The following is a 20,351-nucleotide window of genomic DNA, read 5'->3' as shown; positions in this document are numbered from 1 at the left end:
AAAGCAAATGAAAACTAGTCGTGAGTTTTGGTTCCCAAGCCAGTGGAGGGGCATGGATATTAAACTCGTGTGAATAGTTATTCGTGGGGAGTGGATCAAAAAACTTCTCAGGTTCTTTTACATATCTGGGAATCTAGAAATGAATGTAGGTTGTGTAAGATAACTCCAGTTACTACCTTGTGTTTGAAATCTGGTTTATTACTGTTCTTGTGGGGTTGTTGTTGCTGTTATTTTGGTCGTTATCCTTATTCTTGCTTTTGCTACCTGGCGGGCGGGGATGGGCTTTGGAGCGCTGGGATTCGCACAACCAATTTGGCCTCAAACACTCGCAGGTGCCCGGGCATCAGCTTTTGTGGCCGCAGCTTGTTTATCGCTTATTTAAAAAAAAAAAAAAAAGCAATGTGCATTGTTGAATGACAAAGGAAATGGGGCGGAAAATTAAAGAATCTTTCTACAATGGTGATGGGAACGTGGGCACTCTACAGTCGTGATGTGAAATCCAAAGAGGGCAGGGACCTCATGGCTGTAGGGTGATTTCCGCCCTCCGCTTCTCCCCCCTCCAAAAAACATTTCTGCCTCTTTTCTTAGTTCACCTTCTATCAGGGAGGAGAATATTAGTTTCTTTATGTCATCCAGTTATCCACAAGACGGACAGACTGAGAAATAATGATTACAGTTTTTCTTGGAGAAGGAAAAAAACAATCCAGATTCCAATTTGTTCTCTAGATATTATGTCTGGACCTGAGTTGTGAACATCTCTATAGGTAGATACAGGTATTTTTAAAGCTGCCGTGACTTTTTTATTTTTTTTTTTTTGCACGAACTTCACATTATGTTTGCAGGATTGCGGTGCTCCCGAGGAAATGAATAAACAACCAGCCAACAGCCTGGAGGCGGCGGTGGCGCTGGGCCACCACGATGGCTCGTGCGCACCCAGGACGAGCCCGGAGCAGGGGCTTACCGCGGCCGCCGCCGCGCCGCCGCCGCGTGTGCCAAGGTCCTCTTCCACCGGCGCCCAAACTTTCCATTTCCCCGACGCGCGAGCCTGCGAGGCCGAGCGGCCGGGAGTAGGGGCTTGCAAACTCGGTAGCCCGCGGGCGCCGGCGGCCTCGGCGGCTCTGCGGGACTTGAGCGAGGCGCACGGCGCGCAGGCCGCCCCTCCTTCAGGGGGCGCCGGGCCCGGCAACGCGCTGCATTGTAAGATTCCGGCCCTGCACGGCCCGGAGGGGGATGCGAACGTGAGCGTGGGCAAGGGCACCCTGGAGCGGAACAATACCCCGGCCGTAGGCTGGGTGAATATGAGCCAGAGCACCGTGGTGCTGGGCACGGATGGAATCACGTCCGTGCTCCCGGGCAGCGTGGCCACCTCTGCCGCCCAGGTAAGCAGGTCGCGCTCGAGCCGCGCCGCCTTCTGCTCCCCAGCCGCGCGAGAGGCGAGCCAGGCCGAAGCGGGTGCACGTGTGCTGATGGGGAGACCGGATGGCAGAGCCAGGTGATGGATGCGGGAGGCAGCTTTGGGGCTTCGGAAACTCGCACTGCGCTGGGGTCACTAGTTCAGGGCGCGAGGGCTGCAGCGAAGCTGCCAGAGGAACTGCGACCTCAGGACCTGCCGCTACCTGCCCCCTCCCAGCCTCAGTGGTAGCGGAAATCCAGGTGCAGACTCATTAAGCAGTTGAGGCATTTAGATTCTTGCCCCTTTCTGCAGACAGAACCCCCTCTTGCTAATGACTGGGTCTTTGTTTTTTTCCAAAACAATTCTTAATTTAAAAAAGGAGAAGAAAATACAGAGAAAAACCTGGGGGAATAATCACTTAAGTCCTGTAGGCTTTGCACTGCGAATTACATTTATCACATGAGAGCTCATTTGATGAGAGGTGGCTTACATGAGGCCAGTACTGAAGTTTAAGCCTCAGAGCCTATATTTTCCAAAACCTGGTACCTAATTTTGTGTATATATATATATTTTCTTAGAGTACCTCTCTCAATTGTATGAGCCTCAGGCCCCAAAAACCTGGATTCACCTGTGCATTTGATCCTTTACGCTCAACCAGAAGCATGAAAAGCCCACAAAGCAAATCCCAGTCCTGAGTTAGGGATGAGGCAGCTATTCCTGGTGGCCCCCCTCCCATATGGACTTTTGTCTTCTTCCATCTCCCTCCAGTTTCTCTCCCTCCTTCCCTGATTTCTTTCCTCCATCCCCTTTCACATACTTTAGCTCTTCCTTTCCCATTGCCTGCCTCTACTGCTATCTCCTCTCCTCCCCTGGGCTCAAGGGCTAAGCGTGTGTAGCCAGTGGTGGACTCTTGAACCAGAACATCTGCCTGTGTGAGATCTAGGGTATGTATAGCCCTTCTTAGTTACTCTAGTGTTTGTACACACACACACACACACACACACACACACACATGCCCACACAGCAAGAGCTCAGCTGTTACAATAACTAGAAATGGACATAAACTTAGGCTTTCCCGCTCGCCCTTGCTTTTGGGGTTCACCTCTGGAGCGTTTGACTGTGTGCATTAACAGCAAGTGACAGCATGTGCCCGAGAGTGTGACCTCAGGTAGAGGCAGAAAATTTGTTCCGCATGCCTTGCTTAACCTCCGCACTGCGGCAAAAGGGCTGGAATCCCCACCCTTCGTAGCCCCGGAAGAATTGAAGTGGGGTGGTGGTGGCTGGAGGTGGTCTGTGTGTGGGAGGAGTGTAGTGGGGTTATTAAAGATGTTCAGTATAGATCAAGCCCTGCCTTTGCCTATTTTCAGCTCTGCCCATCTTTCGGATTCTCGCCTTTCTGACACCCACCTCGACCCTCCTCCTCTCTCCCCAAGACTTCCTTCCCATTTGGGCAGCTGCTTCTTTACCCTCCATGGCCTGTGGAACAGTGTGGACGTGCCAGGTTGCTAGAATGAGGTGGAGGGTGACTGAGGAGCTGGAAGCTGTGCGGTGGCTTGGGTCCCTGGCAGCTTTGTGTGGTGTCCAGGTGTCCTGAACATTTCCCAAGTTTATTTGAGGTGGCTTCACCTCCAGTTTTTTCTGCTTTCCAGTGAGGCATTCCAGAACCAGGGACTGCCCCAAGAAAGCATCTTAGTGTGAGCTTGGAGAGGTGAGCTCCAAAGATCCAGAGACTGCGGGAGCTGGGGGGTGCCTCAGGGAACGGTGATTCTGAGCCCCTCAGTTTACAGATGGGGACACAGAAGCTCAGCAAGGGCCAGTGGCTTGCCTGGGGTTATCCAGCTGGGACGATAAAGTTTCGACCAGAACTCAAGGTTTTCAATGTCCTGTCTCTTTGCATGTCTGTTTCTCCATTCTTCCTGTTGTTTCACCCCCGCGTCTCTCTCCTTCCCACCTCCCTTGCCCCACTGCTGAAAGGTGCCCCCTTCAGTGAGCTGACCAGGCAGGTCCTGCCCGTAGGCTTTAGAGAAAGTGAGGCAGGGGCTCTGGCTGGCTTCAGGCATTGCAGCTCTCCTTCTGGCCTTAGCATGGGGTCCAAAAAAAGAAAGGGCTGAGTAAGGGGTGTGAGGAATTTTGGGAGGAGGGGCTGGTTAGGGACCTGCTTGCCGGGGACTCTAGGCATGATATTGGGGGCCTGCTTGCCAAATGAACTCTTGGTTGTGGGTTGGGGATGGAGGGACCTGCTTGCAATCCACCTACAGTTCAAGGTTTGGGGAAAGCTGCTTGCTGGTGTGATTTGACTGCAGGGAGAGAGGGGTTCAGGAGTCTATTTAGGGTGGCTCTTCTGATCAGAATTGGGAGCCTCCTGCTGACAGACTCTCTGCAGGGTTGAAGGGTCAGGGCCCTGCTTGTAGATGCATCCTCTCTTCAGAATTGGGGTCCTGCTTGCCGATGCATCCTCGGTTGAAAAGTGGGGGCCTGCTTGCTGGGAAGGATCCTCAGCAGTGGGGGAGGGGCGGAATGGGGCCTGCTTGCAGACCTTCCCCGGGGCTGGTATCCGACCATGTGCTTTTCCGCCCCCAGGAGGACGAGCAAGGGGATGAGAATAAGGCCCGAGGGAACTGGTCCAGCAAACTGGACTTCATCCTGTCCATGGTGGGGTATGCAGTAGGGCTGGGCAATGTCTGGAGGTTTCCCTACCTGGCCTTCCAGAACGGGGGAGGTATGGCTTTTCCGCTCTTTCCGCCTGCGGCGTGGCGGGGCGGGCACTTGTGGGTTGGGGGGTGACACAGAGCCCTGGGACGGGGACCGAGGCTGAGAGGGGAGGCTGAGAGCAGCCTCTTCACACTCCAGTTCGTCCCCTGTGGGCATCCGTGTGAAGCCGGAGGGCAGGAGCTATTGAAAGAGGTTGGCACTAGATCCAGGAGGCTTTTGTCTGGAGATGGAGCTCAGAGAAGAGATGGGTCCGCACGCTTCCTCACTGGTCCAGCTTGGGGGGCTGGGCCCTGATTCAACTGAGCCTTGGTGCAGGGAAGTTCAAATCCTAATTTAGCCCACAGGTATTTCGGTACCCGACACACTCCCCACACTTAAACAACTTTAGAGCCAGGAGCTGTGCGATCCTGGACGCTGAATTAAGGAGGCTTTAAGATCATAACCTGGAAATCCGAGCCTACATAGGAGACTTTGGGAATGGGAGCTTGGGTCGTGCAGAACGCAGGATGCAGGCGAACCAGGAGTGGGGAGAAGAGAGGGGCTGGGGGTTGTGCTGTTGAAAATCTATTAGAAGCACCCCGCCACACACATCCTCATGGGCACAAGCAGGGCATATTCTGACTTTAGCAAAAATCGTTTTGCAAAAACGGTTTCCGTTTCATTTGTCCTCACTGGGTGGAAGGAAAACCGTTTCTACAATGGGGAGGACGCCAGTTAGGCCTCTAGGATCCTCTCCCCTGCCCACCGAGGAGGGACCCGGCACATTCACGGTCTCCTTTGCAAGGCGGGGCTCAAGTGACAAGTCAAACCCCCTCTAGGAATAGGAATTTGCACCCAGGATTCCCTTTCACAGCTTCTCAACTGGACCAAGGAGACCAGAGCTGCGCCCCTCACTCCATCGGGTTAGGCAGCTTAAGTTTGTTTGTTTGGTTGGTTTTGTTTTTTGATTTTGGTCTCTCGGTGCGCTCCAGGCACAGGGACAAGGGACAGATGCAGCCCCACGTGATGATGAAAACGGAAAAATATGTTAATACCCTCCCCCTAATTCCAAATTAGGACACGTTGACAAGTATTTATGAGGAGCGCAGAGCGTTCGCAATCAGGGGTGCCCCGGAAACAGAAGAACGCATGCTGGCCACACACATACGGGCGCCCCAGCCGTGTTACCCCTTGGTTCTCTGCAGGGAGTCCCCAGACCAGGGTGCCGTGTTAAGCTTTACAGTACCAGGAAAGGGGGCGGGCACTCAGGTTGAGGGTGGGAAGGGAGTTCCAGTCCAGGGAGTGCGGCAACTTTGCAGCCCTGCTGCTCTCCCTGCTGGACAAGTCAAAAGGGTCCGTGCTTTGCTCGCCCGGGATCTGCGATCTGCAATCTGCGAAGTGTTAGGCTGCGCAGGGAGCCGGACGCTGGGAGGGTAGGCAACCTCGTCCGCACTGCAGCTCCGGGCCCCTTCGCGGCGCGGGTGGAGAGCTCGCTTCCTCCCTCCCAGCAGCAAAACAGAAAGATTGCGCAATCTACATCTTTCTCGAAAACCCATTCAGGAGAGGATAAAGCAAGAGCCCTGGTTTAAAGCAAGAGCCCTGGTTTTGCCCCGACAGGAAAGGCCCTTCCAGCAGGAGGAAGAGACTAGAGAAAGATCAGCTTTCCTTCAGTGGAGCCCAGTGTTCTGGACTCTGGCATCTCGAGTCTGAATTGGTTCTGACTCTGCAACAGCAGTCCCTCGTCCAAAGATCATGGCTATTCCCCAAGCCTCTACCGAACAACCTCAAAGAATCCTTGAGGATAAAGAACCCCAGAGAACCCTCAGGAAGTCTGCGGAGGCCTGCCAGCTACTGGTGCCCTAGACTGGGCGTTCTGGGGAATAGATGTGAAGAGTCAACATCAGGGGCCCTCAGTCTAGACGAGACGCCCACATAAATAGTGTCAAGTGCTTAGCGCCTGGGGAGAGGTACTGTGGGAGGACAGAGAAAGGAGGCTTCCTGAAGGAGAAAGCATTTGAGTTGACCTTGAAGGATGGAAGGGACTTCTAATGTGGAGAAGGAAGTTGAGACGTGTGTGATGGCTGAGGTAGTGGGGAAAGGGATGTCCCTGCCACCCGTCTGGCAGAGCGGGTCCAACCCTGGTTGGCAGAAGGTATGCAGGTAACAAGTTGAGGGCTCCTGGAGTCCTAGCTTAGAAGATTTTAAGGTTTTGGAGGGCTAAGGTACCAATGAGATTTCACCAAATCTGACTCTAGTAGTGAATCAAAGGTGTGGATTTGTTGAACATTAGAAGAGCTTAATTTGGAGACACTGAGGTACTAGAATAAGGAAGAGAAAAGAAGAGAAAAGAAAACTCACCCAGTATGCAACCTCTAGCAACCCATCCAATGGGGAACTGAAAAAAAGAATGTGTTTGCAGGGTACCCTTGTACATTTCAGAGGAGGGCTCTTAAATGTCCTGGGTACCTGTGGTTGAACTGGAATATCGAAAGCTTCCTAGAGAAGGCAAGGGAGCTTCCTCCTTGCGGGGGAAGGTGGAGCCAGCTGGCCTGGGCCTCCCTGGGCTCTCACCTCGCACTCTCTCTTTCCAAGGTGCTTTCCTCATCCCTTACCTGATGATGCTGGCTCTGGCAGGGTTGCCCATCTTCTTCCTAGAGGTGTCTCTGGGCCAGTTCGCCAGCCAGGGGCCGGTGTCTGTGTGGAAGGCCATCCCAGCCCTACAAGGTGAGTCCCCCCTGCCTTCCAGCTCCCTCAGCCCTCCCCTGCCCTCCGTGGCACCACGTGGCCCCGGGGAGGGAGACCTGCTTCTGTGATCAGGAGAACCCGCTCCTTCCTTCTCCGTTTGATCGGTTTCACCACTGGGGCCCTCTGGAGAATGGCCCAAGATCACCTCTGGCATGGTTCCGTTCCTGGCAGAATGCCTTAGTGTTCCTGGTAGACACAGAGTCTTTTCCACTATTAGTGTATCCATCTGTAAGAGAGAGCCAAGACCTAGGTCCCCACCCTGTGCCCAACTGTAAGGATTCCGCAGGATTTGGAGGGAATGAATCCCCGGAACTTTTGCTTCCCCAGGCTGCGGCATCGCAATGCTGATCATCTCCGTCCTAATAGCCATATACTACAACGTGATTATTTGCTACACACTTTTCTACCTGTTTGCCTCCTTTGTGTCTGTGCTGCCCTGGGGCTCCTGCAACAACCCTTGGAACACGCCAGAATGCAAAGATAAAACCAAACTTTTATTAGGTAAGTTTGGATATACCTACACTAGGTGAACTATTCATTCATTCAATGAGGACGAATTGAGCACATATTATGTTTGCCAGGTTTTGTGCTGGGGGCACAGAGATTAAAACCAACATCAAATGTACTTAATTCTAATATTTAAGGAACTCATGGCCTAGAGGAGGGGTAATCAAATTTTTGTTTGCTCATGAATAGCTAGAGTGTTTGTTTAAAATGTAGAATTACAAGTCCACCAAATAGTCTGATTTACTAGCTTTGGCTGGGGTCAGGTCCCCAGGTGACTCACATGCATGGTACAACTTGTAAAGCAATGGGGTCTAGCATCTAGGGGAGCGATGCTTGTGATCCTGGGTCCACACTTCACAAAATGCTGCCCAGTGCATGAGGTAAACATGAGAAGAGACACTTAAACTGAGGACCTGTGATAGAAGACCTAACCTAGAAGAGGGGAAGGCTGCCCAGGGAGGCAAGGCGTGTGCCTGGGGGAAGGCTGGTTCGGGCCTGAAATCCACTGGGACTTGAGGACTTGGGGGAACTGTCAGCTTGTTGGGTCAAGGGCAAGGGCGTGACGGTGAGGAGGAACAGCAGAGTGGCTGGCAAGGCTTCTGATCTGTAAGACGTTTTGCCCCTGATGGTGCATGTGTTTGTGTCAGGTAACTTCTCTCTGGATCTCAGTTTTCCTCATTTGAAAAATAGAACTACTAACAACATTCTTCATCCTACTTACCTCTGTAAGGAGAAAAGAAACGGAGGATATGATCGTAGTTGGAAAAACATACAAATAGAAGGTGCTAGTATCAGTTGCCTTTGCAGGTGCTCATCATTTTAATGGGCACCAATAAGCAAGTAGTTTCTTCTCTCCCCAGCGGAGCTGTTATTCCCTTTAAGCTGGATCTGGCTGAAGTCAGAATCTTGTGGTCTCTGTATGATTGGCTTTTAGTGTTGGTTCCCCAAACCAGCACTTTTGCCCTGACAGCCTGCACACTGCAGAAGTAGGAAGTTACTTAAATGCTTTGAGTGTGTAAGAGAGAAAGATGACCCATCCCTCCCACACCCCAGAGAGATGCACATCCCTAAAGGCAGTAATGCACACTGGAGTATTTTTCCACACATGTGCATGTATGCACACAACATGTCCAGCCTCCACCTTGAGAGGCTTTGAACGAGACTGCAGGAAAGCTGAAACCGGAAACGTGCGCCCATCAAATTCAAACCCAGTGCACCTGAGTGCTCAAGAATGGGAGGATGGGGATTTGTGGGGTTCCCAGGTGTGCGGCCCAGTGGAATGACCAAGAGTAAGTGCCTCTAGACTCTCTGGGCCTCAGTGCCCTCATCTTTACAATCTCCACGTGGACGGATTCTTAACTTAGCGCAGTGGTTCTCAGCCCAAGCTGCTACACAGGAGAATCACCTGGGGAACTAGCAAATCAAGACATCACTTAGGGTCCAGCCCAGACCAGCTAAGTTGGACTCTCTGGGGATGGAACCTAGGAATCTATTTTTACAGTTCCCCAGCTGCCCCCAAGGGTAAGAACCACCAGGTTGGTGTTTGCCCACATCCCTTAATTAAGCTGCCCTTAACCATGTTTGGAATGGAGTGCCCACCTTCTTTGCCCTGGAGTCCCTACCAACTCAGGGTCACCTCTGCAAAGCTGCTGTCTGAGAGAACCCCACTCAGATACCCCACTTAAGGTAGCTGTTCTCAGATTCACAACCAATAATCTGCTGCTGGAATGGATTCCCAAAAATGTCGTTTTGGCAAAGTGCATTTTCTAGGATGTGGGGCTGGAGTGGAGAAAAACCTCAAGGTCATCCCAGTGCCCTGCCTGTCTTTCCCAGATTGTGTCTGGGACGGAAGTTACTTTCCAAGGGAGTACCTCTTCCAAAGAGAGCTGTTGTCTTGATCCAGCCTCCAAGGAAGCTTCCCTGGACACTTCCCTCAGGGGTCACGTGTGTCCCACAGCTGTTCCTCGCGAGGGATAGGAGTTCAGAAACACGTTCTCCTCTGCCAACAATATCCACTAATATGTGTGCAGCACCTTAATAATAATAGCCAGCATTACTTACTACACACCAAGCACCATGTTAAACCCTTTAACTCATATTATCAATGTTAAGATGGACAACAGGGGCTTCCGTGGTGGTGCAGTGGTTGAGAGTCCACCTGCCGTTGCAGGGCACACGGGTTGTGCCCCGGTCCGGGAGGATCCCACATGCCGCAGAATGGCTGGGCCCATGAGCCATGGCCGCTGAGTCTGCGCGTCCGGAGCCTGTGCTCCGCAACGGGAGAGGCCACAAGAGTGAGAGGCCCGCGTACCGAAAAAAAAAAAAAAAAGATGGACAACAAGCCAACATATGGTTTAATTATTATTTCCATTTTACAGGTGAAAAATCTGGAGCTCAAGTTTATAAAGCGAGCTCTGTGGTAGACCTTAGATTTGACCCCAAGTTTGCCTGCCTCCCAAGGCCACGGTCCGAACGACCAAGTTAAATGCTTCTCAGTCTACAAAGCAGCTTCATAAATGATGTCTCTGCTATTCCTAATAAGAGCTCTATACGTCCCAAGAGGCAGGTGACGTGATCACTATTTCACAGGTGACAAAGTGGACTCTAAGCCTTAGAGGGTGGAAGTATCAGGCCACAAGTCTCAAGGTAGAGCCAGCACAAGGATTTGGGTCTCATGACCCCTGATTCTCTGCTCATCCAGGGTTCCTGAAGGTTCTATTCTATCAGCCCTGGCAGAGTGACATCTGTCCAGTTTTTCCCTAACTGATGTTTTTAGCTGAGATTCTGTAGGTTTAAAAGAAAGCTCATTTAGGGGCTTTCCTGGTGGCGCAGTGGTTGAGAGTCTGCCTGCCGATGCAGGGGACACGGGTTCGTGCCCCAGTCCGGGAAGATCCCACATGCCGCGGAGTGGCTGGGCCCGTGAGCCATGGCCACTGAGCCTGTGCGTCCGGAGCCTGTGCTCCGCAGCGGGAGAGGCCACAGCAGTGAGAGGCCCGCATACCGCAAAAAAAAGAAAGCTCGTTTAAACAGTAGTTTGACTTAGTAATTCCACTTCTGGGGATCTATTGTTAGAGGAAAATCAGAGACACAGGTAAGGACTATTCGAGATTGTTCATTGCAGTCATATTTACAATCTAGGAAAACACCGGAAACAGACGTGTAACAAAAATTCAATAATTCCATGGTTCAAATAAATCATAGTGCATCCATAGGATGAAGTATTCTATAGTCTTTAAAGGTGAATATTCATTAAACATAGGGAAATCGTCAGCATATCCTGTTAAATGTAAAAGCAGGATACCAATTTATAGTATAATTTCATTTTTACTAACAATATGTGCTGGCTAGAAAACATATAGGAAGGTGATACGCAAAATGTTAACTGGTAAACTTGGGGCCATTCTTTTTTTTCTACATTTTCTATCACGGATGTGTATTTATTTTATAGTCAGAGAATATATATGTATATATATGTATGTGTACATGTATATATATATACACACACATATATATAGTGTGTGTGTGTGTTTTTTACAGCAAGCTGAGCACAGTGACTGGGCCAGGCGTGTGGGTGCAGGCCCCCCTGGGTTTTGTGGAATTTTTTGCCTGGCTCACAATATCCCAGGGAACATGAAAGGCAGAGTGAAGACATTAGACAGCTAAGCACCTTGTCGACTGGTATAAACCGTAAAAACGATGCAAGCTCTGAGCAGAGAGAGACAATGGACATTTTTCACTCTGTTCCCTGGAAACATATGGACAGGCTGGGCAGATCTTATTTCATTCTTAGCCAGTGCTTTAAAATTTTTTGTTTGTTTGTTGAAAATGGAGGTATCAATCCTTTCCCCTCTCTTAGTGGAGACCCTCAATCTGTCCTTCCCTGGGTTATCCTCACTTGACTGGGGCCAGGTATCCTTTGTGTAAGTATTGATCCTTTGGGGTCCTGGGGTGTCTTGGAAAAGGGGATGATGGCCTGACTTATAGAGACATGGATAGCTTTGTAGCCCCACTGCTCTGCTGGACAAGACCAGAGTCCAGACAGTCCCAGGCTGCCTCCCAAGTGGCCATACTGAGAGAAGCTTGTTTAGGAAATGGAAAAACTCCCTCCCCCAGGGCGGTGTTCCACAAATGACCTTCCAGGCTCACCCTCCCCCTTACAACCCCATAACCACCGTACCCTGTGTTAGTGGGAAGCTTGTCCCAGGAGATGGGGGTAGATTCCCACGCCATTATGACCTTCACTCATAGCAGGGAGGGGTTTATCCCATGGCCCTTCAGCTCTGCTAGGGACATACTGCCTGGGAGCCCTACCTCATCATTCAGATGCCAGGACCCTGTACCTGCTCCGGCCATGGGCAAAAGCCCTGGCTCCGTCCACCGTGGAGGCTGAGCTTGCCACACATTTCTCAGGTGTAGATTGTGAGAGAGGCTGTCTTCCTTAGGGGCATTCAACCCTCCAGGTATTTGTAATGTTGAAGGGCTAATCCATGGCCTGCCAAGTAAGACCAGCAACGGTTCTTTGAAATTGGGAGCTAGCTGGGTCATTTAAAATGCGAAGTGCACAAATATCATTTCTGTTTCTGGAATGGCTTAATTTTCATTAGAACCTTAATTCAGTGATTCCTTTTCTCCCCAGTCTTTCACATGCTTTCATTTATTCATAATTGCCCGCGTAAGGAGAATCTCATTCGAACAGCTTCCAATTCAGCACGATCCTTATCGCTGTTCTTTGTTCAGGGTTGCTGGGCCGCAGAGCTAGCCGATGACACGGCCCATCGTTCCTTCCGTTGCTGGCCGACCTGAAGGCGCAGTGTGCTGGGAAGCGCGCCTCTGCCGCCCAGTGGTGGGAAGGGATGTTGCAGGAGGCTTGAGGCTGCAGGGAGCCCTGCTGCAGTGCCTCAGGGACGCTGTGACCTTGCACTGCAGGGGAGAGCGGTGATCCAGAGACGCCCAGAGACGCTCTGTAGGGAAGCTGCCCATGTGCTTCTCAGTGCCAGTTTTGGAAGCAAGCGATTTGGCGTTTGCCCGTGTGTTAGCGATCTCGTCTGTCTTAGGGGACGTACTTTTGGGCAGGAGGGCGAGAAATAACTTCTGTGCTTACTTACAGAAAAGGGCTATGGGTGGTGCTTTAATTGTCTTCATTCTGGTGCCTGCTGGGGGAGACAAATGCTTCCTCGGTAAATAGTTGATAATTATGAGGTGAGATTCCCCCTGAAAGTCTCTGTTATTTGACTAAAGAAGATAGTTTTGAGTAAGAAGGTATTTTGAGGACTCTAATAGTGGTTGGTGGTTCTCAAACCTGGGAGATTTTGGCAGGAGACATTTGACAGTGTTCATAGACAGTTTTGGTTGTCACAACTGGGCTGGGGTGGGGTGGGGTGGGTGCCCACTGGCATCCAGTGGGCAGAGGCCAGGGATGTTGCTAATACCCTGCAATGCATGGACAGCCTCCCACAACAGAGAGTTTTCTCGTCCAAGTGTCAGTAGTACTGCTGTTTAGAAAAATTGTGGTCTAAAGGACTCATCAGAGGGAAGGGATTCTTTTAATGACTCTTTTCAGTTTTACCCAGTATTCTGAGATATTCTGGGGGATGTGTGGGAGGTAGTAGATCATTTACGGCTGGCAAGTGGGATTGGGAGGCGACGCTGAGGATTAGAGATGCTCACCCCATGCAAAGGTATAACAATGGCGAGTGCATTGCACCCAAGTTTTACTGAATCCAGCTGTGTGCTAAGCATTGCATGACATTTTTCCATTCATGATCTATCTCACTTAATTTGGTTCTTGGAACAACCTTCAAACTAGATGCACTATTATCAGAAAATGGAGGCTTGGACAGATTAAGGAACTCATCCAAGCTCTCAGGGCTAGTGGAACTCCTGAACCCATGGTTTTACCCACTTTGCTGTTCCACAGAGGGCATAAATCGGGAGTCCATGCACCAGATCTAGGCTGCATGTGCTTTTTTTTTTGGTTTTGTTTTGTTTCGTTTTGGTCCATAGTGCTTAAAGACAATTTGGCCTTATTTCCAATGTTTTAAAATGGAGAGCTTTCATGTAAATATCCGGATTTTCTGCATCTTTTATCAGGACACCTAGCAAAGCATGGCACTGATTGGCTGGTAAGTCGTCCCTTGGTATTAATGGGATTGGATCCAGGAGCCCTTTCGGATACCAAAATCTGCAGATGTTCACGTCCCTTATGTAAAATGGTGTAGTACAATGAAAACAGTATTCAGCCAACCACCATCGAAATTTCAATCCGTGGTTGATTGAATCCATGGATGTAAAACTGCGGATACAGAGGGCAGACCGTACTCTCTGTTTGCCACCCCTTTTTACCCTCCATTTTATATCTTTCTAATTTGTGTCACCAGCCTGGCTTCTGAAGGTGTTTGAGTTTATGTTCCCTGCTCTCTGTTTCCCAGTAAAGTGGTTAAGAGCATGGCCTCCAAAGAGAGAGTGACTGTTTGCCTCCTGATTCTGCTGTGTGACCTTGGCAAGCAACCGCACTTCTCTGTGCCCAGTTTCTTTACCTGTAACTTACAGATAATAGCAATACCTACCTCGCAGGCGTGATGTGAGGCTCAAATTAGTTAATGCATATAAGACATTTAAAATAGTACATAGTAAGTGCCATATAAGTGTTAGTTATTGTTACTTTTCATCTCTTTATAAATTAATATCCTTTGGCATTAATCCCGGTGGACTCTTTATCTAAAATATCCATCAAGTGATCATAGAAACATTCTAATGTGGTCAGGAAGACTTCAGTATCTTCTTATTTCAAATGAGGATCATCATAGGCACCTCCCAGGTCTTCTGAGGCTTCCACAAGATAATAATTGGTAAAGCGTCCAGCACGGTACCTGACATGCTAAGACTCACCTGATTAGTTCCCTGTTCCCATCCCAGCCTAGGTCAGGCATTCTCAACCTCAGCACTATTGACATTTTGGGCTGGATAATTCTCTGTCGTGGGACTGTCCTGTGCATTGTTGGACGTTTAGCAGCATCTCTGGCCTCTGCCCACTAGTTGCCAGTACCACCCTTTTCCCCAAATATGACAACTAAAAATGTCCCCCGACATTTTTGCCAAGTGCCCCCTAGTGGACAAATTCGTTCTCAGTTGAGAACCACTGTGTTCAGTCCTGTTGCAGACTCACGAGCACATGCGAGTGTGCAGAAAGCGCGTGGCACACGTATCTTAGGGAACTTCTGTATGTCGGCCGTTGTGCCAGGCAGTAGGTTCAAGGTGGGCTTATTAGTGAGCCTTCTGTGGTAGAGCCCTTCAGAAGTTTTACTTATGTCTGATTAAAATTCATTTCTGCAAGCCATTTATTTTTTGTGGAGTCATAACGACCCGGCTTTGAATCCTGATTCTCTTCCTCATTAGCTGTGTGATTTTGGTAGAATGACCTAAACTCTGAGGCTTTTCCCTCATCTGAAAGACGGGGGCAATAGTACCCATGGCACAGGCTGTTGTGAGCCTTACGTGAGATAATGCATGTAAAGTGCTTGGCGTGTAGAGAGCGCTCCAGAAATGAGAGCCATTGTTGCCAGGACCGGGCACTGCTGGGGGGTACTGGGGGCTCTGGGATGAATAGCACACAATTTGGGGGTTCATCTGCGTCTAGCTTTGCTTGGTTAATACCCTCGCAAAGTTACTCTCCAATATTTGGCAAATATGTTTGGCTTTTATTTTTAAGTTGCTAGAGAGATACACGTGTCTACTTCCTGTACAGATTTAACTGTGTTTTCGTTCCATCCTCTCCTAAACAGATTCCTGTGTGATCAGTGACCATCCCAAAATACAGATCAAGAACTCAACTTTCTGCATGACGGCTTATCCCAACTTGACAATGGTTAATTTCACTAGCCAGGCCAACAAAACATTTGTCAGTGGGAGTGAAGAGTATTTCAAGTAAGATTTTTAAAAAACTTTTCTAAGAGAAACCCAGTGAATTAGTGACTATCCAACTTGTAGACTAGAGGGATGGGTTGCCTCCCTCTGTACCTCCCTACCTACTCAGATGCTCAGGGAGGAAGATTTTTTTCCCTGGTCTGGCTTCTGGGAACGGGTTACTGTGCCCTGTGGGCCTGGAGAGGAGAGTTGGCTGAATGCTGGTGGGAACAGAATTGGTGCTGCTGTAGTTCATGACGCTGATGCCAAAAACATTCCAAACCTTCCTCCGATGCGATCTAAGCAGACCTTCAGTTGACTAGGTTGTTTTTTGTTTTTACTTGTTTTATTTTTTTCCTTCTGCACTTGTGAGGGGAAGAGAGACAAAAATTCAGGAAAGTCAGGAAACAAATCATGATCAGTGATTTGGTTTAAAGAAGAACTAATTCTTTCCTTTTTTTTCTTTTTTAAACAGTTCTGTCTTAGTTTTCTACTTTCTTCGTCCATTTTGCCAGACACTGGGGATTGAGGTTTGGGGATTGAGGAAATCCTCAGCAACCACAGGAAGATTTAATAACGTTCAGGGAATTATTTCATAAGGGAGGTAGATGGAGACAGAGTTCAACAGAGAGTAGATAATGTTCTCTAGCTAAGCCTTAAGTCGGGGCTTGTAAACTCAAATGTACTTGGGGGCTTGGTAGGGAGGTAGAGGTAAGATGATAGAGAATGCTGGGGACTGTGGCCAACGGGAGGGGAGGTCTGCCCAGTGGAAGGGAGGCTGCTGATACTCAGCTCCAACTGGCCCCTGTCTTATGGGAATTGTGGGCAGTGCTGCCAGAGCTTCCATTTTACAAGAGAAGTTGGAAATAAAACAGGAGTTTTTATGTGTCTCTCCCACTTTAAATGTTAGCAAACGAATTCAGATGAAACACTGGGGTCACGTAAAATGCATGTGTCAGGGGGCCCCTGGTTTGTGGCCTTTACTTAGATAATAGGAAGTGGTTACTACTGTTCCCACTAGTTCTTCCAAGCTTTCTCTCTTGTGGACTTAGAGGGCACATGGATGTTTCCTGTAGAACAGAAGGGGGGCACTTAGGCTGAATGAAGAAATAATCCCCTTTGAAGAAAACGTAGGACCAGTGAGGGTGGGCCTTGATTCACCCTGAGCTCTGAGAAAGGAGTCTGACCTCGTGGTGGGCTGAAATCTGATCCCATAATCCATGTGGTCAGGTGTATTATGAAGTGTTTTGCAAATCTACTTTTGGTGGCTTTGCTAATCCTCTGGGACCAGTCTTAGTTTCCAGAGGGAATGTTATCAGGAGCTTCTTGGGGCCATCCAATATCCCTTATTAAATCAGGGAGTAGTTGAGATGGCCAAGGGGCCGTGGAATTGTTGGCTAGATGGCCTGCCCATTGTGGGGTTGGGGGTCCTTTTCAGTGCTTTAGAAGTATGGTCCCTAAGGTTTGGTAGCCCAGGCTGGTTCCACCCTTGGTGGCTTCTACTATACTCTAGAGCCCAGATTGCCCCAGGAGTTGAGACTAAAAGAGCTCCGGGTTGCTCTTGTGAACCGCAAAACAGCCTCTCACAGTGTTGCTGGCTAGCTGGCCGGAGGGGTGCTGTCCCTTTCACTTCCCTCAGCAGGTCAGGACACTCGGCCGTCATGTCTGCAGTCCAGTAGAGTCTGGATGCTGGCTGGCCCTTGATTCAGGTCACAGAAAGACACCCACCTACACGCACAGCACTTTCATCCAGGCTGTGTGACTTTATCACAGAGTTGAGGGGATTGTCCCATCTGGCGTCGTGACTCATGGTCTCTGAAGCTGCTTCCTGTCCCCAGGGATGAGGCTGCCTGCTCGCCCTCTAGCCAGGGATGTGGGCGTCGCCACCTTCAGCTTACACACAGGTGCCAGCAGCCGCTACAGATGAGCGCCAGCCCCCTTCTGTTTGCGGCTGGTTGTCGGTCTTCGAATGCGTTCCTTGAGTAAGGCCCAGCCAGCCCTGCTTTTACATTTCAGCCAACCTCAGCCCTGGGACATGCTCATCACAACCTGAACTAAAATGCACAGCGGCATTTTAAATTCTTTTACCATAATGACTCTGTACTGAATTTTTTAAATTTAAAGTTGTACAAAAACTATTGGGATACGTTCTCACAAAAGAGTAGAACAATACAGAAACACACAAAAATCATCCTTGACAGTTTAGAGTTTCTGTTACTGATGTGTCCTTATGTAAAGACAACAACCTCCATAATGCCCATTCCAGGGGCTGCTACACCAGGACCCCCGACGCTGTTGGATTTGTTGCACTGCTCCTGGGGCAGCTCCAGATGACAGTGGAGCTGACATAGCCTTGTTCAGAGCCCGCCCAGGGCCATAAATAATTTTTTTTAAGTCGAAGTATAGTTGAATTATAAAATGGTGTTAATTTCAGGTATATAGCAAAGTGATTCAGTTACACACACACACATATTCTTTTTTAGATTCTTTTCCCTTATAGGTTATTACAAAATATTGAGTATAGTTCCCTGTGCTAATACAGTAGGTCCTTTAGGGCCATAATTTTTTTTAAAATTTATTTATTTTTGGCTGCGTTGGGTCTTCGTTGCTGCGCGCGGGCTTTCTCTAGTTGCAGCGAGTGGGGGCTACTCTTCATTGTGATATGCAGGCTTCTCATTACGGTGGCTTCTCTTGTTGCGGAGCACGCGGCTCTAGGCGCGCGGGCTTCAGTAGTTGTGGCACGCGGGCTCAGGAGTTGTGGCCCACGAGCTCTAGAGTGCAGGCTCAGTAGTTGTGGAACACGGGCTTAGTTGCTTCGCGGCATGTGGGATTTTCCCGGACCAGGGCTCAAACCTGTGTCCCCTGCATTGGCAGGTGGATTCTCAACCACTGCGCCACCAGGGAAGCCCCTTTAGTGCCATAATTAATTAAAAGCAGGGTAAATTCAGTTGGTCTCACCGCAGACAGCTGTGGGAGGGAGCCCGGATCAGCAAATCCCTCACAACCTGATCTGATCAGGTCCCTGATGGGGAGGGTGGGGATGCTGGGATTTTGTCTGAGGCTCTGCAGGAAGATAAAGCCTGCAGACTGTCACCTCCGCCAGCTCATCCTTCCCCTCCTTCCTCCCCTCCCTTCTCTCTCCTTTCAACTCATAGGTACTTTGTGCTGAAGATTTCTGCAGGGATTGAATATCCTGGTGAGATCAGGTGGCCACTGGCCTTCTGCCTCTTCCTGGCTTGGGTGATTGTGTATGCATCCCTGGCAAAAGGAATCAAGTCTTCAGGAAAAGTAAGAACTTGTATTTATCTGAGAGAAAGCTCTGGGACCCCCAGGGCTGTTTGTGTCATAGAGCAGCCAAAGGGCACTGGGATGAGAGTCGGGAGGCGTGGGTGGAATTCTGACTCGTCCCTGAGTAGCTGTGAGGCCTTGGACAAGTGACTTCACTGCTGTCTGTAAAATGGGGTAATAATGCCTTTCTCCCTGGGAGGTTTTAAGGGTTAACTGAGACAGATGTACTCAGGGCTCCTAGTGGATGGCGGGGGCTCTGTGGTGAGTTTCCTTCCTTCCCTATTGCGGACCCTTCACTCAGCAGATGGCGCTCCCCGATATGATTCAATCTCTCCCGAAAGTCTAGAGTTGGTGCTGCCGGCTTTTTGCTTCTTGGTCTGGCTGCCAGCTCAGCCACTGCTCCTCCCAGGAAGCTGGAAGAAGATCAAAGTTGTGAAGGGGATTCCTTCTCCTCACTCCTGACCACCCCGTTCTCCGCCTTTCGTGCCCTTTCTCCAACCCCCTCCCAACACTCTCCCACCCCACGTGCCCCCAGCATGACAGGGCGGTAATCCTGCCAGTGGGAGTTTGGTCGAGCACGTGCTTGGCCCCTCTTGCTAGATAGTCGCTTGGCAGGTCCTTTGGAGGTGGTGGGACACCCACCCCAAGCTCAGTTCCAAGGCACGGCAGGCACGGTGTGCAGGGTCCCTCAGGACACGCTGGAGGTTGTGGTAAAGGTCCCAGTGTTTTCCCCTCATCTTCCTGCTGCTTTAGAAAAACCCCGTGAAACGGTTAACCAACCACTTCGATGATAACCAATACGAGTTCATCGTCTGGAGGGTCATTTGCATGTCTCAGCATGAAACCCCAAATGTCTTTAAGGCCCAAGGAATAGAATGTGATGGTGGACTCTGAGACCATAGGTTGTGGAGTTCGGCTTGGTCCAGTCGTCCAGGCCAGGGTTTACTGTGGTCACAATAGCAAACAACCCGTTTGGAAGGATCCGGCCTCACGGGGGTGAGGGTCCGTGCTGCCTCTCACCTCCCAGGCATGCTTCACAGGCCCCACCAGGCACCCACACCTGGCACCCATCAGCTACAGAGAGCGGTCTGTCTTCTCCCTGGACTCATGGACAAGCTCACGAGGGCCGTCTGATAACAATTCTTTCTGGTGCCCTCCATGTAATCTGGTTCCACACGGGCTTGAATGGTGGATTCTGGCAGCTTGGTCAGGGTCACCTGAGCCAGTGGTGCCCTTAAATGACATCAGGTGGGGAGAGAGCCAGACTGGGGGTTAGGAGACCTGGGTTCTAGCCCCCCAGCCCTTCCGTGGTGTTTTCTGTGTAGGGACATCTCCGCTTGGACGATGAAACCTGGTTGAGCTTCGGATTTGCCCTTAGCTTTTATTTATTTAGCCGATAAGTGGAAAGCGGATTTTCTTTATCTTAGCTATTTCAGGAGGCTTCGGTTGTCTCATTTCTAAAGTGAAGGCAGTTGGATTGGGCGATGTCTAAGACCTGCTGGCTCTAACATGATTCTGTGAGAACACTTGCTGGGTGAGCTGGGGGTACTTTTCCTCTCTGACCTCTGTTTCCCCCTCTGTAAAATGAAAGCTGGGATTGAGGACCCTGCTAGCTCTGAATGAGTATTATGAGACTGGAGCAATTGTTTTTCTAGGGCAGCAGGAAGATGAGGAAATGTTAACATGACCCTCACAGTAACGTCCTGTGAGTCCTGAGGTTTCCTGGGCTCCTCGCCTTCCGTGACTTGGAACTGAGCTTGGAGTGGCAGTAAAGGGCCAGCCAGGGCTTCCCTGGTGGCGCAGTGTTTGAGAGTCCGCCTGCCGA

General features: G+C 50.0%; 1 protein-coding gene across 1 annotated transcript in view; it reads left to right on the top strand.

The window, feature by feature from the left end:
* The first annotated feature begins 456 nt into the window (after nucleotides 1–456).
* Nucleotides 457–20,351, top strand: part of SLC6A5 (solute carrier family 6 member 5) — a 52,936-nt gene continuing 33,041 nt past the window's right edge. The window contains exons 1-7 of the mRNA XM_060160835.1: nucleotides 457–525; nucleotides 843–1,379; nucleotides 3,974–4,112; nucleotides 6,677–6,808; nucleotides 7,157–7,330; nucleotides 15,118–15,259; nucleotides 18,394–18,526. Of these exons, the coding sequence (XP_060016818.1) occupies nucleotides 457–525; nucleotides 843–1,379; nucleotides 3,974–4,112; nucleotides 6,677–6,808; nucleotides 7,157–7,330; nucleotides 15,118–15,259; nucleotides 18,394–18,526 (1,326 nt within the window). The remainder of the gene's footprint in view (nucleotides 526–842; nucleotides 1,380–3,973; nucleotides 4,113–6,676; nucleotides 6,809–7,156; nucleotides 7,331–15,117; nucleotides 15,260–18,393; nucleotides 18,527–20,351) is intronic.

The sequence above is a fragment of the Lagenorhynchus albirostris genome, chromosome 9, assembly GCF_949774975.1.
Source record: "Lagenorhynchus albirostris chromosome 9, mLagAlb1.1, whole genome shotgun sequence".
Lineage (NCBI taxonomy): Eukaryota > Metazoa > Chordata > Mammalia > Artiodactyla > Delphinidae > Lagenorhynchus > Lagenorhynchus albirostris.
The sequence above is the reverse complement of the archived record's forward strand: the minus strand, read 5'-3'. Positions and strand labels throughout refer to the sequence as shown.